The sequence below is a fragment of the Myodes glareolus genome, chromosome 1 (assembly GCF_982192425.1).
Source record: "Myodes glareolus chromosome 1, mMyoGla1.1, whole genome shotgun sequence".
Lineage (NCBI taxonomy): Eukaryota > Metazoa > Chordata > Mammalia > Rodentia > Cricetidae > Myodes > Myodes glareolus.
Window position 1 is genome coordinate 14,916,938 of NC_142026.1, and position 26,960 is coordinate 14,943,897.

Below are 26,960 nucleotides of genomic sequence, written 5' to 3' on the forward strand. Positions count from 1 at the left end.
AATAAAGATGAAAAGAGAAACTAGAAATGGCATTATATGGAAGCTAAAGACCATCATTCACATGTAACTAACTATCATTAGAGTATTTTCAGGGGCTGGAACTATGGCTTATTTGGTAAAGGGCCTGCTGTGTGAACATTGGAATCAGTCCTGATTCCTAGCACTCACATGGAAAACCAGCCAGGCATGGTGGAGGATGCTTGTAACCCCCTGAGGAGTATGTTCTTCAAGATTTATGTATGTATGTATGTATGTATGTATGTATTTAGTATAGAGTGTTCTGTCTGCATGCTTGACTGCACACCAGAAGAGGGCAACAGATCTTATCATAGGTGGTTGTGAGCCACTATGTGGTTGCTGGGAATTGAACTCAGGACCTCTGAAAGAGCAGCCAGTGCTCTGAGCCATCTTTCCAGCTCCCCGTGAGGAGTATTGACAAGTTATGCTTAGAGTTCATTGGCCAGCCGGCCTAGCCAGATTGTTGAGCTCCAGGTCTATGAGAGGAGGCCTGGCAAATGGTTCAGTGGGTAAATGTGCTTATGTGCAAACCTCGTGGCCTAAGGTGGAAGGAGAGAACCCCACAAAGTTGTCCTCAGACCTCTATATGCGTGCTGTGGCATCTCACACACACACTCATGTACACACACATTAATACTAACATTAAAAATAAGGTAGAGAGTGAATGAAGAAGATGTTAATGTTGGCCTCTGGCCTCTACGTTAGTGCACACACATATGCACATACATACAACATACATATGTGCCTATACTTCCACCCATGAACATGTTCATATACACACATTCCCCATATATACATGTATGTGTGTGTCTGAATGCATTTTTGTATTTCAGCAGCTCTCTTAAAAGGCTTCCGCCCATTCTTAATCTTCTCAAATTCTTAAGTTCATTCCTGTTACTCTGAGGATGAGAAAATTTCTAAGTATAGAATATGGCTCTTAGAGAATGTGGCCTGACTGTCCCTTAAGAAAGAAATGCCTGTAGCATACAAATGAACACGTACTGCGATGCCTGCATTCAAAGTGAGCTCATGGCTTTCTCTTGAGAACATTACAAGAACTTTGCATGTAACAAACCACAGCAGTCATGTCTTTGATGGTTTGTTTCCTCATGTAGTGTAGTAAAGTGATTCGCCTAGAACTTGCTGAATAGGTTTGTTCTTGTTCTTGTGCCCATTTTATGTGTTAGATGTGGGAAAGATACAGTTGTCTCGGCTGAAAATGGAATTTAAATTTTTCTTGAGTTTTTTATGTATTTGCATATTTTGTGTGCAGGTGTGTCTGTGTGCCTTGTGTGTAGTACCTGTGAAGGTCAGATGAGGATTCGGTCCCCTGGAACTGGAGTTATAGGCAGTGGTTAGCTGCCACATGGGTGCTGGGAATCGAACCTAGGTCCTTTAGAAGAATAATAGTGCTCTTAACAGCTGAGCCATCTGTCCAATTCTCAAAACGTAGATCTTATTCTTGGCTTCCCTGCATCAGATAACTAGAAGAATCCAGAATCCATTCAGACATTCCTTTTACATATTGAACCACCAGCTTGCACAGGTGACTTCTACCATCAATGAGTTAGGGCACCATGCTCACAGGAGGCCTCTGTGAAAATGCAGAATTTGTAGGTACTTAGGAGGCAAGGATATGCCAGTCAGCTTGCTGCTGGAGTTCCCACTTACAGCAAATGCACATGATACTGTTTATAAGACAGAAAGCAGCAAAGTACTTACTCATGGCAATTTGGTTTGCCCCTTTCACTGTCTGTAGATCTGATTCTTCCTTGCGTGATGGATTGTTGTCACGCAGAGCACTGCGTCTGTGCTTGAATTGGGCTGTCTTCAAGGTCGCTTCTGAAGCCCAGCTGGTTGAAAAAGAAATGGATTTCAGATTGTGCTGATGTGCAAACTGCTTTAATCAATGACTTAAAGTGACTGCTAGTGGCAAACGACAGAAGCTCTTAACCAATTAAGATGTTTAGGAAAGGATGTTAGACTTTTGTTGAAATAGGCACTAATCGTCTGAGATGTGTTGCAAGGAGCCAAGAAACAGCTTGGAGTCTCACTTAGATGTAATAAAAGTGTGTGGTCCTCTCCTTTCAAATTGCAAGCCCAAGGCCAAAAATATGCTGATGCAGGAAGAGCTGGCAAGTGTAATTGGTACAGTTAGTCCCTCTTAGGTCCATGCATAGCTACACAGGACTTAGAACTAAAAATGGCACACTCGCTTCTTTGGCCAGACTGAGGGTACTTACACTGTGCCAAAAAAGAAGACATGGTCAGCTTAGGTAGCACAGGTTTTTAGAAAAATAAACAGGTGTTACACAGTTATTCTTGATTTTAGAACTCTCTACTTCATGAGAAGAGCTCATTCATGTTGCTAAGGGATGAGTAGGTCTGCTATCCCTCTCATTCGTTTCTTCTTTGGTGCCATTCTTAGTAAGCTCATGTTTATTTTGTTCAATTATTTGTCTTATCCACTGAAAAGAATATGTTTATAAAATAATCTAGGCTGTATTATCCCACAATTTGTTCCATTTCTCTTCTTTATAATTTATTTTTAAAAATTTGTTGAACTTTTTTTTACTTATATGTATATGTCTCTGTGTGAATGCCATGTATGTAAAAGTAGATACCTGCAGAGACCAGGAAAGAGCACCAGGTCCCCGAGAGCTGTGCCGTCTTCTGACCTTCCCGGGCATCAGGCAGGCACAAGGTGCACATGCATACATGGAAGCAAAAACGAAAAAAACAAAGCCAGCAGAAAACAAAGGATAACCAAAATTAAATAAAATTAAATATGATTTTTGAACTGGCATATAAAATAAAAATAAAACATATTAATGAGATAATATATGCTAAAATTTTAAAATATTTTAAAATTTATTTATGTAAGTATCTTTCCTGCATGTATGTGAGAAAATATATATGGAATAATCTAGACTGTATTACCACAAGTGTGCCTGGTACCTGTGGAGGTCAGAAGAGGGTATTGGATTCCCTGTTTGGAGCTATAGAGTTGTGAGACAGTCTGGAGTTAGTTGTGAAAGGGGCCTCAGTAAGAGACTGACTATTTAGCTCAGGTTGGTCTGTTGGTGTGCCTGTGGTGGGGTGGGGGGTTTAATCTTGTCTATCTCAGGTTGATCTGTTGGAGTGTCTGTGGGGAATTATCTCTATTGTGTTACCGAGGTGGGAGGGCTTGCCCACTGTGGGTGGCGCCATTCCCTAGACTCAGAATTCTGGACTGTGTGAAGAGTGGAAAAGCTGAGTAAAGACAAATATGGGTGCATTAATTTATTGCTTTATGCTCTTGAGTGTGGATGTAATGTCTTACTGTTTCAAGTTCTTATAACCTTGACTTCCATACAGTGAAGGATTGTAATGTGAATTGTGAGCAAAATAAATCCTTTTCCCCTCAAGTTGCTTTTGCCAAGGTAATTCTCACAGCAACAGGAAAAGAAATAAAGACAGTGTGTGCACAAATAATTATGATCTTATTAGTCATGTGTCATCACCCTGTAGTTTCATGTACTCTCTTATGTAGCTTATTTTTCTTTTTTTTTAAATCTTTTTTTTTATTAAAAATTTCCACCTCTTCCCATTTCCCTCCCACTCCCCACTCCCCCTCCCTCTGCCTCTCCAGTCCTAAGAGCAGTCAGGGTACCCTGCCCTGTGGGAAGTCCAAGGTCCTCCCCCCTCCATCCAGGTCTAGGAAGGTGAGCATCCAAACAGACTAGACTCCCACAAAGCCAGTCCATGCAGTAGAATCAAGACCCAGTGCCATTGTCCTTGGCTTCTCAGTCAGCCCTCATTGTCAGCCACATTCAGAGAGTCCGGTTTGATCACATGCTCCATCAGTCCCAGTCCAGCTGGCCTTGGTGAGCTCCCATTAGATCAGTTCCACCGTCTCAGTGAGTTTGGACGTGCATCCCTCGCGGTCCTGATTTCCTTGCTCATGTTCTCCCTCCTTCTGCTCTTCATTTGGACCTTGGGAGCTCAGTCCAGTGCTCCAATGTGGGTCTCCGTCTCTATCTCCATTCATCGCCAGATGAGGGTTCTATGGTGATATGCAAGATATTCATCAGTGTAGCTGTAACTTATTTTTCTTTGTGGATTTTCCTATTCCATTGAAACTGTTTCCATTTCTGTAAAATTAAAGAAGTGGTAAAAGAGAGTTCTAGACTGTCCACGGAGCTCCAAGAAGGCATCTTCCTTCCATGTGGTTTTAGAGGATCAAACAATGGGACTTGGATCATTTGTTCATGGATTTAGCAAAGGCTTGTTGAATGTCTTCTGTGAGCCAGTTATGATAGCGAGACATACATGTACAGATAGCAAATAAGGTGCTATGCAAGCCCGGTCATGGTAAGTGTCTATTATTTTCCTAGGGCTACAGAGTAGGACCAACTGAGTGGCTTAAAGCAGCAGAGGTTTGCCTCAAATTCATGGCCTCTTTTTCTTTAATTGTTGTTGTACATGCATATGTATATGTAATACAGTCTGCTCAGTCTGTATACTGTTGCTCGTGGATGCTTTTAGGGCTGATCACGTGGTACTGGATAATGAATTGTGTGCTCTTCACTGGGGAAGACTGTTTCTCCTTGTAAGTTTCTCTGAGGTTTTTAGTAGATACATCTCACAGCAAAGCTGCTGTTCCTCTGGCTCTTACAGTGTTTCTGACTTTTCTTCAGGAGTGGTCTCTGAGCCTCAGGTACAGGAGTTGTATTGTAGATGTTTTCTTGGATACTTAAGTGTTATAAATATTGTACTGATGAAAAAATTTTTTTTTAAAGCAACAAGATCTAATCATCCTGGAGTCTGGGAGCCTGAAGTCAAGGTTTGGCAGATTTGGTTTCTTTTGAGGGAGAACATGTTTAGTGACTCTTGTGTAGCTTTTGGTGACATCTGGCAGTCCTTGGTATTCTTGACTTATGATGTATTATTGCAGTCTCTGCCTCCTAATATGGAATTCTCCATGTGCATTTGTGTCTAAATTTGCTGTTGCTTTTTAAGGAGGCCAGTCATATTAGATTCAAACCCACACTAGTGTCCTCATATTAATTATGTATGTAAGGGTCTTATTTCCAAGTAAGTCATATTGTATGGGCATGAATTTTGAGAGAATTTATTACAGTATTGGTGTGGGAAGTCCTTCTGTATATGTGTTGCTTTTATTGGTTAATGAATGAAGCTACTTTGGCCTATGGCAGGGCGAAATAGAGTAAGGTGGAAATTCCAAGCACAGATAGAGGAGAAAAGAAGGTGGAGTCAGAGAGACACCATGTAGCTGCCAAAGGATAGAGATGCCTGGGAACCTTACCTAAACCACGAGTCTCGTGGTAAAATAAAGAATAGTAGAAATGTATTAATTTAAGATGTTGTAAGAGTTAGTTAATAAAAAGCCTAAGCTAATAGGCTAAGCAGTCTTGTAATTAAAATAGTTTCTTTGTGGTTATTTGGGTCTGGGCGGCTGGGAAATGAATAAGTAACCTCCTGCTACACAGTACTATAAAGGAAAATTAAGCAGAGTGATAGGTCTGGTTAGTCTAGGGTAAGAGATGTGCTTTTATCTGAAGGATCAGGCCTCGCTGTTGTGGAGGAGTCTGGTGAGTATCTGTGGTGTGATGTGCAGGCAGGATGAGCATGCCGCTCTGAAGCAGTATGTGCATGGCTCCCCTTCAGGGGGACCAGTGTGGTTCCTGGAGGACGGGAGCAGGAGCAGAGATCAGAGCAGTGGTCGGCGTGCATCACAGAGTACTGGATCTTCAGATCTCGTACTCTCTGTGGAGCAGGAGACCACCGGAAGGTCATGATAGAAGGCGATTTGATTTGGCTTATGCCTCTGTGAGAAAGGAAGACATGACAGGCAGATGGCTAGACCCTAGGGCAGCGGGGGCACGGCACCATGAGAGTAGGCAGATCCTTGGTATGATCTGGAAGCACAGTGGATGCTTTTGCTCATCAGGTCTGGGAGAAGGAAAGAGATCAAGAGGGACTCCCAAGATTTTTGGTTTGAGAGTCTGGAAGGAAATGCTATTGATGAGAAAGGAGCGGCATTTAAGTTGTTTACCCAGATCTGGACTTAGGTCCTTCCGGGGAAAGTCAGCGCAGAAGTGCTCTTCTATAAAGACCTGAGCCTGGGTGGGGTCCTCTAAGAGGGGCGGAGTGCAGGCAAGCTGTTAGGACCTAGGAGGGAAGACGGACTGTCTGGGTCCAGGCGCAGGTGAACAGCGGTTTGAGAAAATTCAAGGAGTAGGGTCATAAAAAGGAGGTAAGAGGGCAAAAAGTATCCCAAGTGACTCTGCAGCCTAAGTGATGGCTCTCCAGTGTTCCTGCTGTTTGCAGCACTTCCCCCAATCTTGTTTTGCTCTTCCTGTTATTCTGTTATTTCTGTCCCTTTACTGCCGATGACTGTTTCAGATCACTCTGTAGTCATTTTCAGTGACTTCGTTTCGGAATCTGCTCCCTCACATCTCTTTCCATCCTATCCGCCGTCATGCTATTTCAGGCTGCCACTGTCTCACCACTGGTCAGTCCCAGCATCCTGTGTTAATTATCCATAAAGACTTGCTGCAGTCTGCCCCCATGCTGCTGCTCCTGGCCCATCATTCTTGTGGTCTCTTCTGTGAACCCTGTACTCAAACCAAACAGTATTCCTGGGGATCCCATCCTGGCATGAGCTTTTTTCCCCCTCTCTTTGCTCATGCTGTTCTAGCCAAAAAATTGTCCTCTCTTTTCTCTTCCCCAGACCTACTCTGGAAATGCCTGTGCTTTGAGAACCTGTAGATAGTAATGCCTACTAACAATTTTTTTGTCGTATAATTCATTTTCATGGTAATACAGTTAGTCTGCCATCAGTGAGGCAAGGTGACTTCCATATTTTCTTATGCTCTCTGCAAATTGCCAGCTCGCACTGAATCACTTTGTTTCTGCTGTTAACTTTAATAGACCAGAGCTTGGGAGTAACAGAAATTTGAATCTTTGAGTTACACCAGAATTTTTTCTTTGATTTTTTTAATCAATTCCCAAATCCAAGACCTATGAAATAAGAAATAGAATATATGAGTTACTTCTCTCACGGCTATGGCACAGCACTGACAGCAGCGTCTTATGGGAGGCCCACAGTTTATAGGGAGACTGTCCGTGGTGGCAGGGAAACCTGTGGCAGGATGTGAGGTCACACTGCCCACAGCCAGGGCTCAGACTGAGGTGAGCGCTGGTGCTCCGCTTGTTTCCTTACGTTCAGTCTAGAGGTCAGCTCCTGAGACGGTGCTTCTGTCTTTGTCAGTGTCTGTCGCTGTGAGAGACACCTTGACCATAGCGACTTTTATAAAGGAAAACATTCAGTTGGGGAGTGGCTTACAGGTTCAGAGGTTTAGTCCATTGTCATCATGGTGAGAAGCAAGACAGCGTGCAGGCAGATGTGGTGCTGGAGATGGAGCTGAGAGTTCTCCATCCTGATCAGCAGGAAGAGAGAGTGACAGCAGGCCTGTCTTGTACCTTGAAAATATCAAAGCCCACCCGCAATAACACATTTCCTCTAACAAAGCCTAATAGTGCCACTTCCTAGTGAACAAGCATTCACATAAATGAGCCAATGGGGGCCATTCATATTCAAACCAGCACAACTACCCACACCAAAAGTGGGTCTTCCTTCCTCAGTGAAACTCTGGAAACTCGCTCAACCATAGACCCAGATATAGCTCTCCTAGGTAACCAAGTCTAGTAGAGTTGGCAAAGATTAGCCACCACATAGGAAAATACAGCATTTCTATATTCTGAACTCTAAATATTAAACTTTCTTCATTAACCAATGGCGGGGGAGGGAAGGAGATCTGAGGATTCTTAAGAAAAGGTGTTGCATTAACAAAGGATGGTAATATGGAGTTGTAGAGGACTTATGGAGAATATGTTATTCTAAAATATCCAGTACTGATATTCAAGAATGACTCAAATTCTTGATGCATTGTGTAAGTAGGATGCTGCCTCTGCCTCTGGTAGGCACAGAAGCATCCTCAGCTGCTGCCTGCCTGTGTGCAGTCTGACTCATCACTCACTGTGTATCCTCAACTGATACAGGAATTTCAATTTTATTCAATTACCAAGTTTTAATTGGATGCCGTTGCCAGATTGGGCTCTTGTTCCAGCCTGTTTCCTCTTGGCTACTGTTACTATGGCTACTGGGTTCCTTCTACTTAATCCCTGCAGTAGGTGGTGGCATCAGTATCTACTCAGGTATGAAGCCAGTTACTGCAAAGCACTGCCGTCCTGCATCCTCTTTCTTTCTATTGCTCATCTGGAATAGGATCATATCAAGGTGGTAAGGCTCTTATTCTTCCATATCTCTTATTTTAGTAAATTTTTCCAACTGCTAGAGTTCTAGGACCTTGGGAACTTGTGGACCCCAACTTTCTCTTCCCTTCCTGCCTCTCACCCCAAACCCAGTACATCCTTTCAGGAGTATGGCATATATAGTACATAAACATATGGTGTATACTTTACATAAATGAGCCAAAGGAATCTCTTCTTTATTTAATGAGAAAGTTTTCCTTTGGTTTCTTTCTTATGTTATCATGGCGTGACTTTTTTGCTTCAAATATATTTCTTCATTTTTTTCTGGAACTAGAGAAAATGAATCATTTTAGAGAGAGGATGTTCTTTGTTCTGTATCTCACTGCTGTATTTCTTGTATTAACTGATGACCTTTAGGCTTTGTGGGAAATGTTAATGAGCTTTTAATGTTTAATGTGTGTTTTTAATGAAAAAATTTCAAGATCATAAAGTGCTGTGAAGTTCATTCATTGATCATGAAATTTAAAATTTACCACCCGCCCTGGCAAGAGATCTGATCTTACAACCAAACTATTTAAGAAGATCTTAGCCATCCAGATTTTAAAATGATATGTTGTTATAATTTTTTACATGTGGTGAGTTTGCAGCCAGTGACCTGATTGGATATTATTCTTCTAGTCTTTCCTTAGCTCACATTGTCATTTTTATTCTACAGTAAGCTAAGGTTACAAGGCCTTCAATAGCCTCCCTTTTTGTAGCTACAGAAGTAGGACTCACAGTTAACACAAATAAAAACAAAAATAAAACAAGAGAGATTGCATAGTCCTTAGGAATAGACCCCGACCGTGAAGACTTTGCATTTACTCTGCTCCTTGTGCCTGGGGTTTTAATTTAACACATCAATGAAAAGACAGCATTTAAAAAGGGAGGAAACACCCAGCAGGACTTGCTTTTATTAGTGCAATTTGTAAGAAATTACTGCATTTAATGAGAAAATCGTTAAGCATGAGAAAATGGGCTGCGATGGAACTGGTGGGGCTTAGATGGTGAGATTTTAATTGAGTTTTTTACTTATTGGAAAGAGATGATGTGATGACGACGATGATAATAAAATAACCCAGGGCTGCACCTCTCCTGAGGTGGTCAGCGTTTTGTGTTCTCAGTTCAGCTTCCCCTGCTATCCAGCAGCACATATAGTGTGATGGGGGGAGATCCTGTGTACCTGTTGGCCTTTGTTCTCTTTGTACAAGGAGGCCACAGCCCTTGTGCTAACTGAAGGATTATTAGGCAGAGTCCAGCAGAATGGTTTCTCAGGGGCAAAGGACAAAAGAAGCAAAGGGCAAGCTCTGTCTACTTACTGATGCTCGAACAGGCAATTTTAAAGGCCATTTTCAGGCTCATAAAGTTTATGCTTTTTGTAGTTATGTGTCTTTTGATTTTTTTTCTCCAGTAAGAATATTCGCTAGAGATTATACAGACTCAAACAGGAATATTAGAGCCAGGTGCACAGACATCCAAGGAAAACTTCTTGGAATCTTGTATTAAGAAGCAAATCAGCCCGTCTTTTGTCCTTTAAAAAGAAATACTTGAAATACCTTCTTTCTGTACTTTATCTGGTCCAGTGGGAAGTCAGTCAGCTGCTCAGGGATCTTGTGTTTGTTTCCACAACCATGTGATGTGGTGGGTAACTGCCGCTGTGTCTCCCCATGCTAAACCTGAAGGAAAAGGAAATGTATGGCACTCGCTAAAAGTGTTACAATTAGTCGAAAGAACTGTTTTTATGTGGCTCTGTTTTTGTAGAGTAAAACTTAAAAAAAAGAAAGTCAAATGCCTAGGATAAGCTTCATTCAGCTCTGCTGGCCAGCCTTTTCAGTCCCTGAATTGGGTTTTGTTGTTCCCACCTCTGGGAAGGAAAGAGAAAATACTGCAAATGCTGTCTTCCCTTATTATTTATATTAAATATTGTCTTGTTAATATCCAGTTCTCCTGGAAATACCCAGTTCAAAAATGAGGGGCCTTTTTTTTTTTTTTGTAAATTCATGATAAGGCACACAGCAGGTGGTCCTTAGATCTGCATCTAGTCACTCTAGCCCTATGTGCACTGGATGGACAAGGGACAGGAGACTGAGGTGGCCCTGCATCTGCCTGGATATCCCAGCATCTCTGGTCCTTCATGGCTTTGCCTCCTATAGGACAGGTCTCCAGGCTCTGGTTACCTCACCTCATAGTCTCTCCTCTTTTTGTCGCATGGCGCAAGGTGCTAAAGGCTTCTTGCTGCTGCTGCATGCTTCCTTACAGAACGTGGTCCGCTGGCCTTGCTGCATGCTTCCTTACAGAACGTGGTCCGCTGGCCTTGCTGCATGCTTCCTTACAGAACCTGGTCAGCTGGCCTTGCTGCATACTTCCTTACAGAACGTGGTCCGCTGGCCTCACAGCTCCTCATCACGAGATGAACGACTGCCCATGCTGCATTTCCTATGTGCAGTGCCTTGAGTGCCTCTTCCCTGGCTGATGAACTCGCAGGCTTTACCCACAGCAGCCGATTCCTGCTGTAAAGAGACACAAAAGGGAAGCTGTTTTGTGAACCGATTCATTTTAGCTGCCAGCTTTTAAGCTGATACCACAGACTCCCTTTTATTATCAAGCACGTATCCCATCCAACTTTCTGCATTAAGCAGGGTTGGAATTTACATGTAGGTTTAACTGGTGACAGACTCCTTGCCTAGAGATTCATCTGCCAATGAACATTACTCGTTTTTATTCTGTTAAAAATGGGTGGCCTAACATAATGTTTATTTGATTTAAACACTTAAGTTTTTATTGTTGCCTTATAAGTTTTAAAAATTAAGGTACAATTGTCATTAGAAATATAAATTTATTCTTACCATTTAAAAATTACTTAACTACTGATACCTGCAAAATGAGCAATAAGTAAACTTCCCATGAGCCATTGAAGCAGTGAGGAGAATTACGTCAGGAGACATCTTGAATGATGCTTGGGTTCAATGAAATCATTCAGGATCCTTCAGCATTTATTACGTGTGATGTGTGACAGGTGAGAGAGTCTGTTGCTCCTTTTTCTCTGTTAGGTAAGAGGAAAACCTGTAGTTACCTTCTTCCATTTGAGTGAACACATCTTCATAGGTCACAGGTAGCGAGTTCATGGAAGGGCAGGCTAGGTTATGGCCCCAGATGTCTTGGTCCTGGTTACCATGCACTGGGAAGGAACGTAGTCTGTCTTGTGGTACTTGGGGTGATGGTACTTGTAGATGGAGGGCATGTATTTCAGATAAAACACAGAGAGTCTGCCGTTTTCCTCTGATGGAACCCTCAAGAGTCTGGGTCTCCTTTGACTGTGACATGAATGCATGATGATATTGGGGCTCATTTCACATATGAACGAGATTCTGTGGTACTCTATGTACTGACTGGCTTTGGGTGTCAACCTGACACAAGCTGGAGTCATCAGCAGAAGGAGGTTCAGTTGAGGAAACGCCTCTATGAGATCCAGCTGTAAGGCATTTTCTCATTTAGTGGGTGGTGCCATCCCTAGGCTGGAGGTTCTGGGTTCTACAAGAAGGTAGGTTGAGCCATCCACGGGAAGCAAGCTCGTCCTTGGCCTTGGCTTCAGCTCCTGCCTCCAGGGTGGTGTCCTGTTTGAGTTCCTTCCCTGACTTCCTTCAGTGGTGAACAGCAATGCTGAAAGTGTAAGCCCTTTGCTCCCCAGTTTGCTTTTTGGTGTTTCTTTGCAGCTCACAAACCCTAACTATGACTCTCTATTAAACCCCTATACAACCTGAATATAGAACAGATCTCTTTGAAGCCTCCCTAAGATAATGAAGGCCCTTTGCCTACTGTAGTGTCCTAAAATGGATGGTCCTTCCAATGGCCATTTTTTATATTAGCTGTCTAATTCCGAACGTTTGGCGTGCTACAGTTGAGTCTGTGACTTACTGCGTATGAAGACCGACTATCTCTTAGCTCCGGGACTGCTGTGGAAGCAAGGAAAGCACCTGGTGGTCAGCTGTTTCCCTCACACAGCAGAGCAGGGGAACCAAAGCACAAACCAACTGGGAAGGAAAGTTTGTTTGTCCCCAGTCATTTTTTGGTCTTACTTTTTTAAAAGATGGTAAGGAAATGGGACATGCCCCACATGTTTGGAGGGAAGTCTTTTGTTTACATCTCTCCCTAATATTCAATATGTAAGGCATTACCAATCACAGTTATGCCCTGGTGTTAAATGGTTCACTGTAGTCAGTGAACCACAAAACAGTCTAGGTAAAGGGATGAAATTCAGAGTCGGAAGCTGGGTGCACTGGACAAAATGCAACTCTTTGTGTTCACTGGAGCTGTTGGAAGGTGGTTGTGCTTATTTGTCCCAGCTCCTCAACCTTGCTGGGGAAAGGACAAGGCAGCCAGACATGTGCATAGGAGAGACTGCATCTGCACAGGGTCACACATCCTGAGAGCTGCTGCTGCTTCTTTTTTTTTTTCTTGGTTTCTTGAGACAATGTTTCGCTGTGGAATTTTTGCCTCTTATCCTTCCCCAGAGAAACTTGGCTAGTATGCACCCAGATTCTGAGGCTCCTGAACAAAAGAGTTCATCCTTAGAGAGAACTGTACTATGTTCTTACAGACGTCCCTCACATATAAGTAACTTCTCTTATATATTCTAGCAAGCCTCCAGCTAATAAGTCACATTGAGCAGTTTGTGGATACCAACGAAGTGCTGTATTTTCTGAAGAGTATGGAGTGCATCAAAGCTTTCCGGGAGGAGGCCATTCAGGTACTAGCTGCGCTCACCAGCTTCTGCCCCAACAGCTGTCAAAGGGCAGAGGCAAGCAGCACCCCCACAAAGAAGCCTGGGTTTCGGAAGCATTATTCTCACTGCGAACAGTACGGTACACAAGAGAGTAGAAATGGCTAAATTCATTGCAGCGTCGTTACCATCACTCAGGAGGAATGGAGGCAGTTGGGGCAGGGGTGGGAGTGAAGGATTCCTCTCTCTGAGTTAGCTTTTGATGGCACTAGTGTCCAGGCATCGTGTTCCTACTTAGAGAACTGAGGAAAGTTCCATTGTGACCTCTGGTAGCCCTGCCATTATAAAGGATAAGCTGCCTCTTTTAGGAAAATTGATAGAAAATATATATTAGTGTGAATGATTTTACAAAGGCAGGAGTAGGTATATGAATGCTAGAAGAAACAAAGAACCCTACAAACAGTAATTTCCCAATGTTTAAAGTGGATTTTCTTTGTTTTGTTAGGAACTTTTAGAAAATGATTATGCTGGGTGGTGGTGCACACCTTTAATCCCAACACTTGGGAGACAGAGGCAGGTGGATCTCTGAGTTCAAGGCCAGCCTGGTCTATAGAGTAAATTCCAGGACAGCCAGGACTACATAGAGAAACAAGATCTCAAAGAAAAAAGAGAAAGGAAATGCTTGTAAACCTCTTGCAGAGAATTTCTGGCCTTTAGTCCTCTCAGCACAAGTGAGCCAGGATGAAATAGAGGGTGTTTTAAAGCAGACATAGTTGTAGAGTGTTTCTGTGTGGGTGCCGAGTGAACAAATTAATCCTTGAGTGATTTAGCTTCATCAAAGAATGACAAGAAAGTGAGAAAATGTCATCAGTAGATGATCCAAATACCCTTCAGATAAAAGAAAAAAAAAAAACCAAACAAAATGTTGGAAAAGTAGAATCAAGAGAAGACGAAGGATGGCTCCGATGAACAGAGGGAGAATCTGTCTAAACGGGGAGAAGGAAAATGTGTTGTTTTTAAAATCTCCACTCAGACTTCATGGACCTTGTCATCACAGCTTGGGAAGATTGTCAGCAAACAGAGAAAGCTGGTCTCTGTCTGTACCACCTTGAGGGCACCCAGTCGTGTCCGGTCTTGCAAGCTAAGCAGGATCAGGGCCAGTTAGGACTTGGGTGGACTATCTATCTCCGTAGCTTAGTGTGGACGTGGCTCCTTGTTCTACCTGCGTCACCACAACAAAGATGAGAACAAGACGGGAGAGGACCAAGAGTCTGGAGACGGTTCAGTCCATCTCAACGCACACCTGCTTTCAGCAGTAAAATTAGTTTTTTTTAAAAAACTTTTTCTTTCTTTTTTTAAATTATTTTTATTTTTGAAACAATCTTATTTTACTGGATTGAATGTAAAATTAGTTTTTAAAGGAATATGAAATTCATATAAAGAAACAATATCAAGTGACTCTTTGTTCCTTTTGGCCCTCTTCAATTTTCTGATGTGTAATGGCATATATTTCCCTTCTTCTCCCTCTTCTTCATAGTCTCCCTGACTACTGGTATGGTCTCAGGAGTCCGTCCTAGCTTAGAGCTTATAGTACAGCAGAGGCCGGCCTTGAATTTGTTCCCTTGCTTCCATTTCCCCAGGGCTAGGATTATAGGCATATTCCAAGGAGCCAAGATGAATGTTTCTTAATTTAAATATATATGTGTATATATATATATATTAGATATGGCATACATAAATATTTATAATTGAATACTATGATTAAAATTTACTTTAAAATTATTGATAGAGCTGTGTGAGATGGGGTGTAAACAAGATTGGCTGAGTCACTGCTGGAGTTATGTAGCTCAGCGGTAGAGCACTGGGCCAGCATGAAGTGCTGTGATCAATCTCCGATAAACACAAGAAGAAACAAAGTTTAGATAAATTGACAATTCTCGAAGTCATATGATCAGTGTAGTAAGCTGCATGAGCATTCAGTAAAGTGTTGTTTGAAAACAAAGGTCTAAGCTGCCAAAATCTGTATGGCTTCGAGCAGCTCCGTGCCTTCCCAGGATAGCCATCTCTCTGGCTCACAAAACCCAGAGCAGTCTGAGTTGCTGGTTTCCGGTTACCAACGTGCTCTTTATTTCTGATGGGTTCAAGTCTAATGCGTTGGTATGGAGCTGTGCTTGGCTTTGTGTTTGCCCTGACTTGCCTCTTCTTCTCTTGCCCACCCCCAGTTTTCAGAAGAGCAGCGCTTCAACAGTTTCCTGAAAGACCTTCGGGAGAAAGTAGAAATTAAACAATTAAATCATTTCTGGGAAATTGTTGTTCAGGGTAAGGTGGTGGCGTTTTCTTCAAATATTTATGCTACTTAAATGTGTACACACACACACACATATATGTATGTATGTATATATATATATATATGACTTCTTTTTTTACTTTTTCGTTTTCATGTGTGTGGTATACATGTATGTGCATATGCTTATTTGTATGCATGGGACACATGTTGCTTGTGAGAGTGTGTGCGTGTCCATGCATGCGCACATGCACACACAAGTGCACATGCACGGGGAACCCCGTGGTTGATGATAAAATCGTCTTGATTGTTCTTCACTTTACTTTTTAGATGGAGTTACTTTGATCACCAAGGATGAAAGCCCTGGAAGCTCTGTCACAGCTGAGGAGGCCACAGAGGTATGGCGAGCTCATTCCCTCCCTGAGGAAGCTCCTGACACAGCTCACCTGTTCCTTATCAGCCATGCCCCTGCCTCAGCTGCAACGTTCATTTCCCATGGCTATGGTTCTAGAGTCCACCGGTAGTCCAGCTTCAGTAGCTGTAGAACTGTTGAACTCCAGTGTGTCCTGTGTAGCCTAGAGCCTCACAAAACCTGCCCAGTGCCCTCTCTTCCCCACCGTGTGTGTGTGTGTTGGAGTGGGACACATGCTGTGGCTCGTGACTGGTGGCACATGGCGCATGTGCAGACGTTAGGGACAACTGCAGGTCTCGGTCCCCTCCGGCCACCGTGTGGGTTACCAGACACCGTGACAGCACACCCACTCGCTGAGCCCTCCAGCTGCACCTTCCCCGTCTCTTTTTAAAAATACTGGTTAAGCAGCAAGGGTTGGGGATGTAACTCAGGGGTAGAGTAATTGGCTAACATAACACGCATGAGGTTCTGAGTTTGTCCTGCAGCACTAAAGACAAAAAGAAAGTTAGGAACCACTCCAAAGATTCTGCTGGTTTGAGTCAGGTCTCAGGAGTGTCTGTTTGAGGTTTTAAATCTGTTTTTTTGTGAACGTAATGTCGAGCCAGTAGAGAAACACTCCTAATCTAGCTCTGGGTATAGCCAGGTGTTTTCAGTGAAAGACTCTCCCCACCCCCCCATGTATACAGAACTCATGAGCTTTTGATTGGCACGTCTGTTAGGCTAAGGCCTCCTTGTTTGATGTATTGAATATTAAATCCGACTCAGCTGTCAGTCAAATATATGTAGCTATTTAGTTCAGTAATTCTTCTTTGTATCTCAAGGTTGTAATGAAATTTTTATGAAATTAAATCGAATAGCTCAGAGCACATAGTTTATAACCTGCTTCCGTCGCAGTCCGCGGCTGACCCAGTCCCGCCAGCACATTACCTGGCCGCTGGCCACTGACTCAGCTGCTCTGTGCTAGTCACTGGGCTGGGGCAGTGACAGCACCTTGGCCTCTAGGAGCTCAGCCGGTCAGTTCTGGGGGCACAGGGCGTAACCACAGGTGGTAAAGAACTCAGCCAGAGTAAGAGAATGGCAGGAACAAGTCTGGGACCGGTTATTGTCTGTCCACCTTCAGGCCACGTGGAAAGTGCATGAAAATCCAACTCCAAGAAGACGCCAGGCAGGAACCGAGTATTATGAGGGAGAAGAGTTAGTCAGCAAGAATCAAGAATTTTTACGAAGTATTTTGATTTTCAAAGTTTTTTCTTGATTATTTTTTATTTGATTTATTTTTTTGAGACATGGTCTATATCCTAGACTGGCTTTGATTTCCCGTGTAGCTAAGAAAGACCTTGAACTTAAAAACAAAACCTTTGTGTGTTTTGTGTGTGTGTGTATACCTGTTTAAGTATGTGTTTATATGAGTGCAAGCACAGTTATGCTGTGACATGGGTGTGGCAGGTAGAGGACAACCTTGGCGTCATCCTTGTTGGAGGCAGGATCTCTTTTTGCTGCTGCCTGTGACATTGCAGCTGACCCAGAGACTTCCAGGGCTTCTGCTGTTTCTACTTCCCTTCTTACTGTAGGGACACTAAGATTCCAGAGGTGCACACAGTCGCCAGTGAGTGTTCACATGGGTTCTAAGGATCCAAACTCAGGTCTCTACTTGTGCAACAAGTGTTTTACCCACTGGGCCATCTCCTCAGTGTGGCCTTGAATTCTCTGGTCTTGCCGCCTCAACCCCCAACTGCTGAGGTTACACCACCTCACCAGTCACGTGGTGCTGGGACTTGAACCCAAGACCTTTCACTTGTACAGGAAGCGTTCCTCCAGCTGATGCCTACCCCGCACTCATTGTTAAGGAGCAGGTAGGGCGCCCCCAGGAGAACTAGGATCATAGCACTAGAAGATGCTGTATGGTGCTGATGATTGTCTCCGTGTTCCACAGTGAAGATGCTGTGTGGTACTGATGATTGTCTCCGTGCTCCACAGTGCCGGCAGCTGCTTCTGCCACAGTCAGTACTGAGTGCCATGGGCTTGAGAATGTCACTCAAATGTTTGGTTTTATTTTGATTTGTCACTTTATACAATGCTATAGCAGTATTTTTCCCTTAAACTGAAATGTGTCAATCAAGGGTCTTCAAAGAAGCACCAATATGGGGGGGGGGGAGAAAGAGTTTGAATTGTAATCGTTTAATCCAGACCTTTAAAAAAAATAAGAAGTTCCAGATATTTTTCTGCATTTTAGCTTGACTTAAAGTTAGATTAGAGAATACAAAAGTGACCTGTGGTGGGAAAATGCCAGTCATCATATTGTATTATCCACAACTAGATCGTCTTATAGAAGGAAGAATACTCATTACGTTTCCAGGTTGTCCATCTCCACTTGCAGGCACACACAGGCTGATTGATTGTGGGCACAGGTTTTTACCCCAAATGTAACAAGGGAGGAGTCAAGTTGGACACTGGTAAAGACAGGTACTTAGATTACCCTCATCCTCCTTGATGATGGGTGTTGACTACTACTGACCCATGACCTTGTCAAGTTTAAAGATACAAAAGGGTAACCCTTCCAAATCAAAAGCTCTCTCAAGATGACATCCTTCCCCACAGATGCTAACCAAGACTCATCTGGACAAACCTGTGCAGGTTATAAGCGGGGCAGATGCCTTGGGTCCCACTTGTCATCACCGTTGCCCGTCTGCTGCCCAGCACCCAGCAGACTGGCTGGTTTGAGATCAAGGCAGGGGTGTCTGTGTCGCCATCTTGAATTCCTCCTGGGAGAAACCTGCTGTGTCATTCAGGTCCTTCACTTGATTGGATGAGATTTACTAAGGTTAGCAAGGGTTCTCTTAAAGTCAGCTTTTATAAATGTTCATCTTTCAGGATAGTCCTGTTTGTCCTGGATTTTGCTCTATAGACCAGGCTGGCTTTGAACTGACAGATTCTTCTACCTCTGTCTGTTGAGTTTTGGGATTAAGATTGTGCACCACCACTACCTGGCAAACTTGGTAATTTTTACATTTGAACTTTTTATTAAGGCAGTTCATTCATGTAGTAAACATTTACAAGCATCGTGTGTATACAGCTTGTTGGATTTTTAAATATCGTTTGACTGTTTACTGCCCAAAGGTTCCCTGGCACCTTTCTGCATAGCTGCTACTGACTGTCACTTGAGAGCCATTTTGTCTGTTGCTGGCCTTCGTAGACTTGAAGTCATAGCTTTTGTGATTTATCACGGCTACTCTTTCCTGTGTTCTAGCTGTGTGTGCCCCTGTTGTGATTGCTGCGGTATCTATCCTTTCTCCTGATGATGGCATTGGGTTTGTTTTGAAAGTCATTTCCATTTGTAAATGAAGACATGGAAGACACACGTACGTGCTCGTACTTGGGTAGACGCTGGGTAGAACCCTATAGTTAGAGCCTTTACTCCTACATACGCATGTTTGCCTGTGTTGGTTTATTTGAGATGAAGCACAAACCCGTGAGCTGGTTGGTGGGATGTTTGGGAATAATTAGCTGTGAGACGGCCCGGTCCTGGCCTGGGGGCTCCTAGGAACCAGCAGAGCTGAGGTCCGGCTGTGTCCTTCGCTCCAGGCTGCAGCGTTGTTCTGTAGTAAACTGGGAACAGCACTAGTGAAACCCCAGATCCTATCATTTTAAGCAACCTTGTGTTCTTTTTGATTGATTTGTATTTGTTTTAAGCCAGGGCTCATGTAACCCATACTGGCTTGCATTTGTCTTGTGGTGGAGGGTGGCCTTTGAACTCCTGATCCTTCCCTTTCTTTACCTCATGATTGAACCACCACATCTGGCTTTGGTTTGTTCATTCTCTTAATTTTTGCTGCTATAGTATTGGGATTGGATCAGGACTTTGCAGCTGCTAGTCAATGTCTGGACCACTACTGTCCCAACCTGATGTTTCTGAATAATCTGTAGGCGTCTGATGCTGTTGGACTTGGCCCAGTGTGAAAGCATCGGGGTTTTGTTTTGAGACACAATTTCACTTTATGGCCCAGGCTGGCCTGGAACTCTCTGTGTAGACCCAGCTCGCTTCAAATTCTGCACTCTGTCAGTTCTCTTGCCTCTGCCTCCAAGTGCTGGGACTGCATGTGTGAGCCACCACAGCCCACCCTGTGTTCTTATCATGGGTGTTGGTCAGGGTCCGCTTGTTAGCTTTCAGTCTAACGGAGTTCCTATGCAGAGCTTATTGATTCCGCTTCTCTGAATGAGTCTTGTGTGCTTAGAGGTAGTGCTGCTGTCGGTTCATTTTATAATGATCTTTAGAGATCTTTATGGAGAAGACTCTCTGTGGTAAACCCAAGTAAATGATGGTGGTTTGAGGAAGGGGAAGCGTGCCCCCCATGTGTCCGTCTGGTTTTGTCCACTTAGGCACATTGCAAAGGAAAAGAATGAGAACAGATGGGAGCGACCTTACCCCTTTCCTCTGTGACCTGAGGATTTGCTTCTTCAATTGAGAAAGCAGGCCAGTCCTCCAGTGCTCGTTCTCGAGCTTCGGGCACTGCGCAGACTAGAGACCGCTCGCCTTTAGCCAGAATCTGCTTATGCAGGAATGTGGAGCTCTGTCGGGAATTCAGCTGCAGAGGTTCTGAAATTGGTGGAAACTCAGGGCTTTTTTCCCCTTTTTTCTTTTTCTTTCTTTTTTTTTTCTGCTGCTCTGCTCTTCGTAGCAATTTGGCCTCATCTCAGAGATGTGCCATTTGTGTTTAATTATATATACCATGACCATACTGTGCAGGCGAGCCTGTCTTAGTTTATTCTTTAATTGCACTATGAAGCCTTGCAGGTGGTGAGGCAATGGGAATTGGAGCTTAGAGAATCAACACCAGGATGAATTAGGGCTTTTTTATATTCATCAAGGAGTACTGGGCTGGAGAGATGACTCAATGGTTAAGAGCACTGGCTGCTCTTCCAGGGGTCCTGAGTTCAATTCCCAGTAATGACATTGTAACTTACAACCATTTTTAAGAAGATCTGGTGCCCTCTTCTGGCCTGCAGGCATAAATGCAGGCAGAACACTGCATGCATAATAAATTTAAAAAAAAAGAAAGAAAGAAAAAGCAAAAAGCTTCATTAAAAAAACCCTCCCATGTTTCAGGTTGCTGAGTAGTGGGCCATTGCCTTGAACCCATGGAGTTTGTCATTTCTTTGGGAGGTGCTGGTTATTTGTGGCCCCACAGGGTATGTAGTGAGAGCTTTAGTCTTTGCACCCTAACTAGGTAAGTCTTACTAATATTTCTGATATGTGGGAATTGTCTGTGTTGATTAATGGTAATGAGCAGAAGAAACAAGGTAGAAAATAATCATTTTAGTGTAGTAATCAGGACAGCTATAAAGATTAAGAATCAAGGGGTGAGCATAGCTTATTTTTAACCTTTGATACTTATTAAAACCATCAGCAAAACTTCATTTATCTGCAGTTAGCCCTCCGATATCTTTAGTAATATCACCCAGAATAAATATAGAATCAGGGATACCTAACTGCATTACAATCTGTTGAGACCATCTGCCCCAGATTTTCTGTGTCTGGTACCATTGATCCTAAGTCTGTACAGAATCTAGTGGAGGGTCACCATACAGCTGTGAGAAGATCCATAATGGAGATCAGCAAGAAGTGAGGAAAAAAGTCCAGGGGAAGATGTTGTCCACAGACTGCTATAGCAGAGAGTAGAGCCAGTGAGGCACACCAACCTCACACTTCCACTTCTGTTACACGTGTGTGAACAGGGATGAGCTGTGCTAAGCCTCGTATTTAATGGAGACGCTGGTTTATGGCTTGATGTGGAGATATCTTTATGGTAAGTCTTGTTTCAGGGGTCATGGTCATTCCTGTCATTTGTAAAAGTAACAGGGATTAGTAGAGAAAACAGTTTTCATGTTAGGAAATAAAAAGTTGTAAGTACATGCTTTCCTTGTTGCATGGATTGAGCTGAAAGGCTTGCTTGCCACACAGAATAACAACAGAAAGCTGTGCCCACCTCCACTGCCCCATTTAAAACACTTCTACAGGCTTGTCTCTCTCCTGGAGTACAGGTCGCCTTCTGTGCTGGCACAGGCAGGCCTTGCTCAGACCCACCCCTTACATCAGTTGCCATATGCCGTGAAGTCTGGAAAGGTTCCCTGCTACTGCTATTCCGCCTGGAGGACCAGGGTGGGAAATGGTGCTCAGATAATTTCCAGAGCCACTCAGTGCTTTTCAAAATCTGATATCACTCCTGGATCCATACAGACTTTTCAGTGTGGCTGCCTTTTAGAAGCTCCGGCTCTTAGCACACTAATGTGGAGTGTTCTCATCTGTCTGTTTTCAAACCATTTCTAACAAACAGGAGGATCTCAGCGGAAGATTAAGCAGGCTCGCACTTGTTCTCTGTTGACATTTGTCCTCAACTGGTTCAGGGAAAGATGGCTAACTTTAATTCTTCTGCTCCATCCAGAGGAGACCAAGAGGTGTTGGTTTCACTCGGGGTGTGGGGCAGGGGCTTTGTTATTTTCTCAGCCTGAACATGCCAGCATACCCTATGGAAGAAACGAAACGTCAGGTGTACAGCGTTAATCACCTCTTTACCAAGAACTGATATTTCCCCTCACAGAACTCTCTCTGGTGACAAGTTAGCGTGGACTATCAAACTTCAAAACTAGTCTTGTTTAGGAACAAGAGAGCCCATGCCCTGTGTCTCAGAACCTTTCTGCATTTGCTTGTTCTTTTCATCAAAAAAGACAAAAGATAATTATTTTATTGTCATGACCAATTTCCTGTTTATAGTTTCTAGCCCCCAAAGGCAAAGCCAAAGAAGGTGCAGCAGGACTTGAAGAAGGTGGTGACGTGGATGATTTAGTAAGTACTTTTAGTAAGCACCAGGTGTTTAAAGACTGAACTGTCAGAGCTGAAATACAGCTACAAAACCAGTCATTGTGGACTTGGTTTTTTTATTTGTGTGTTAATTTTACACACACCAGACACTCCTTGCACTGTTAATTATTACCATTACAATTAATTTAATCATATAGGTAATTTCATAATAAGGATTCCTAAGTTCTGCAGCTTCAATTATAGTGTTCATTCAGATTAATCCTCACCTCTGAAGAACTAAAAAAGAGCCAGGGAAGCTATTTTCTTAGTAGGAGAATGTTATAATTTACTGAAATTGTTCTTCACCAGAATGAGCAGTGTAACATGCAGTTTGTGTGGGCTGACAAATACAAACACCCTTCAAAAGCCCACTTCCTAAGTGTTCTCAATTAGCTTCATATAAACAAAGCAGACTGGCGGGCTTTTGAAGTTTCCTGAACCTTATCACACTGCGCTGTGGGTGCCTGGGAAGCTGAGTAAATGTTGGCTTTTGCTGTTAGAGCTCATGCTTGGGAAAACCGTGCCCTTCAGCCTCACGTGAACACTCGAGTGATGACCACACACTAGGCTCTCAGCCTTGTGGAGAAGTTTTTAGGGCTGGAATGAGGAAGTATTTGGTGTTAGAGAATACTCATCCGTGTTTGGCCGCCAGTACAGCTTCCATGCAGCCTCTCACCGCAGCCACAGGTCTGAGGGCTGCTGATCCCCTCCTAAATATGTTGTTTTCATTGTTCTCGTTTTCAGCTGGACATGATATAGACCATGATGTCAGGAATCCCAGAGTGCCATCTCCATGTTGCTGAGAGCTCTGACAGAGGATCCTGGAAGCCATTCGGAGTGAATCACCCCCAAATCTCTACAGAGTGACCACATATACATATATTACAAGGAATAACTTAGACCCTATCCAAATTTATAAAGAGTCATTATTTTTTGGTTGGCATATTATTTCTTGTGTGAAGTCTTATTCTTTTTGGTATATTAGACACATACATTGAAGTGTCTGGGAAGTAGTCACCCTGTCCTGGTGCTGGTGAGGAACGTGGTTTTTGTGAAGCTGTTAGACATTTATGGAGTCATGGCCCCAGGCGAGAGTCTCAGCCCTGCTCAGGCATCCTTCTTCAGGCCCACCTGCGGCAATAGCAGCTTATGGAGAGGGAGCAGTAGTGGTTAGTTTTTACCAAGTAAGTGAGTTTGAAAAAGGCACAGGAATGACTGACCCAGTTCTCTCTCTCTAGCGTTTTCACTTCCGCTTTCAGCTCACATTCTGGTGGCATTTCTTTGGCAGCATGGGAAGGTGAGCACAGTCACCCAGCACAAGCATGTTAGCGTGGGAACAACAATGTTCTCGTGAAGAGAAGGCCCTCATTCAGCCCAGTCTCTGCCAGATTGGCAATCTCTGGAAAATACAAGGCTTGACAAATTCATTATCAGGGTTTAGAATCGCCATTCCATTGGTCCTTACTTACAGGCTCCGCTAAAATGCCTTTTCCTTAATTTCACAGTCTGTCTTTTCTCTGTCCAAGTCAGCTTTTATACATCTGAATGTTTCGCCCTCTTAGGAAACCAGCAAAGCACTTATTTTCTTCCTTCTGTCCTCATTTCTTTCCCAAGTTCTTATCCTCCTTCCTTGATAGCCCCAAACATCATGTGTCCTCAACACCCCGTAAATGGTTGTGGGTGGACTTCATTTGTGGATGGCATGCTGAAGAGATGAATGGCTCATTACCCTGTGGATCACTGCTAAGTATATGCAAAAATGTATCCAGAGCTGAAAATTAAATATGATCCATGCATGAACTGAAGATGGTACTTCCAAAGCAGGTATCACACTGTCAGGGAGATGGTGGTGTGGTTCACATCAGGCCCTTGGCATCTTCCCCTTGATAATCTGAAGACCAGAGTCAGACTTGATATTTGGGCACCCTCCACCCCAACCCTCCTTTGAGACAAGGTCTCACTGTGTAGCTCTGGCTGTCCTAGAACTCCCTAGGTAGACCATGCTTGCTTCAGACTCGGAGACCAACCTGCCTCTGCCTCCTGGGTGCTGGGATTCACCACACCCAGCTCAAGTGCCCTTTTAAAGCAGTCTTGGCAAGAACAGCTAAAGCCCAGGGGATGCGCATGACTTGCCGAGACAGTCTTCAAATCACAGAGTGAGAGCTTTGTTCTTTGAAGACTGTAATGTACTATTCCCACCTCCTCCTGGACCATGACTTGGTAAGTGTGATCCTATAAGTACCTCCTGTCTTTGTCAGTGTGGGCAGTTCTGTCCCATCAAACCAGAAAAAGGGTTGAGTCAATTTAGCCTTATGGATTTAATGATAGTTTTTTTTGTATGAGTATAGAAGCCTGCAGAGACTAGAAGAGGACATTGGAGCTCTTGGAACTGGATTTACAGGTTGTTGTGAGCCACCCAGTGTGGGTGCTAGGAACTGAATTCAGGTCCTCTGCAAAAGTACTGTGTGCCCTGAACTGCTGAGCCATCTGTCTCTCCAGCCCCTCCTTGGGATGCTGAGAGATGAGAGGGAGGAATGAGAAAGGACTAAATTACATGTGATCTCCAAATCCATCTCATGTAGGCACAGTGATGCGTGCTTGTTGACTTCATGAAGCACACTGTCGCAAGTGGGTGAGGTGTGCTTTGGATCAATTTTAGTTCCATGAAATGAGATCTACAGGTCTACAGGATCCCCAGGTTTTCTGCTGACATCTTACCTTGGAAGCCATAAGTATTGAGCTGTCGTCCATCAGCCACAGACTAATCCTCTGAAGCTCAGCATTCTCACATGTGCCAGGCTTGAATGTGCACAGAAGTCATGGAATGGTCTCTGCTACCTTTGGTCTCCCATACTACTGGAGTTTATTGGCTCTGAGAGGCGGTTCATCAAAAAGAGGGAGACTTAACTCCCCATGCATTTCCATATGCCCTTTTAAGACTATGTGTCTCACCCCAAGTCCCTTTACCCACGTGGCTGTGGCTTACCAGGTAGTTTCCAGCATCTATCACTGGCTGCAGCTCCATGGCTTCTCTCTGACTCTGCCCTCTTTCTCCCAGCATACAGCCTAGCTCTTCCTACCTAGTTCTGTTCTGTCCTTGCCATAGGCTCAAAACAGTTCTTTATTCATTAACCAATAAAAGCAACACATGGACAGAAGGACTTCCCACACCATTTCCCCTTTTCTGTTTAAACAAAAAGGAAGGCTTTAACTTTAACATAGTAAAATTACATATAACGAAACAGTTATCAAGCAAGAATCACAATTACAGTATTTATAACTATTTTATCTTTTATCATAACTAAGGAAAACTAACTATAAATTCATCAACTGCATCAAAGACTTCAGAAGGATATAATATTACCTAAGTAAACAGGAAGTACATTGTAAGCAACTTTGAAAATTCTAGAATTGACAGAGACATCTCACTGCCTGGATAGCCCCAAAGTTCTTCTGTACCCCTGGGGCACCCATCTTCATCCTACAGGCCCATAGTATCCAGCAGACTTTTCCACAAAGCAGGAAATTTCAAAGACAGTTCCACCTTTACTGTCAGTTTGTCCATCACATTTTTCTGTGTCCTGCAGAATGTCTAGCAGACTCTTCCACGAAACAGGAACCCCAAAATATCATCTCACCTTTAGGCAAGTTTAGCAATCATTTCTCTGTGGGTCCTGCATGTTCAATTTATCAAGCAGTCTAGGCAAGAGCTGTTTCTTGCCAAATGGTCAATCAACTCCATAAGGAGCCTCTTCAATGCCCATCATCCTCTTGAAGTAAATTGGTGCTACCAGGAGCAGATGTGTCTCACTGTCATGGAAAGTCATAAGTTTTTAAACATTTTAAATGCCATATTCTGAAGGTTTCTGAAAGATTTGAAGAATCCCTATCCATCAAAAATACAACTCTGTACATCTAGAAAGTCTAACTAACATGACTACATGCTTGACTATTATAGATGACTTTCTATTTACCTATAGTTCTTAGTTATACATTACATTTTTAAATGAGCTACACAAACAATACCTTAATCAAGAGCAGAAATATATATATATATATATATATATATATATATATATAAATTGACCTTAAATTTGTATCAATAAACCAAGATCCATACCAATACAAATCTCTATAGCATATCCCCCTTTAAATGTAAACTAATTTGGGGGTGTTCACAGTAACCTTTCAGAGGGTCTTGGTCCATCAGACCATTTTAGTCTGGAAGTGATCCACAGGTTCTCATCCTCTGTGAAACAAAAGAATAACCTCGTTTCCAAAGTAACATATCCTTAGACTCAAATTTTGAAGACAAGATACCTTTATAATATACATGCTTGTTTATCTTAAC

General features: G+C 43.2%; 1 protein-coding gene across 1 annotated transcript in view; it reads left to right on the forward strand.

Moving 5' to 3' along the window:
• Positions 1–23,557, forward strand: part of Xrcc5 (X-ray repair cross complementing 5) — an 82,930-nt gene extending 59,373 nt beyond the window's left edge. Inside the window, exons 17-21 of the mRNA XM_048458974.3 lie at positions 12,975–13,084; positions 15,280–15,376; positions 15,672–15,739; positions 22,523–22,594; positions 23,354–23,557. Coding sequence (XP_048314931.3) covers positions 12,975–13,084; positions 15,280–15,376; positions 15,672–15,739; positions 22,523–22,594; positions 23,354–23,368 — 362 coding nt within the window. The 3' untranslated portion in view covers positions 23,369–23,557. The remainder of the gene's footprint in view (positions 1–12,974; positions 13,085–15,279; positions 15,377–15,671; positions 15,740–22,522; positions 22,595–23,353) is intronic.
• Positions 23,558–26,960: the final 3,403 nt, after the last annotated feature.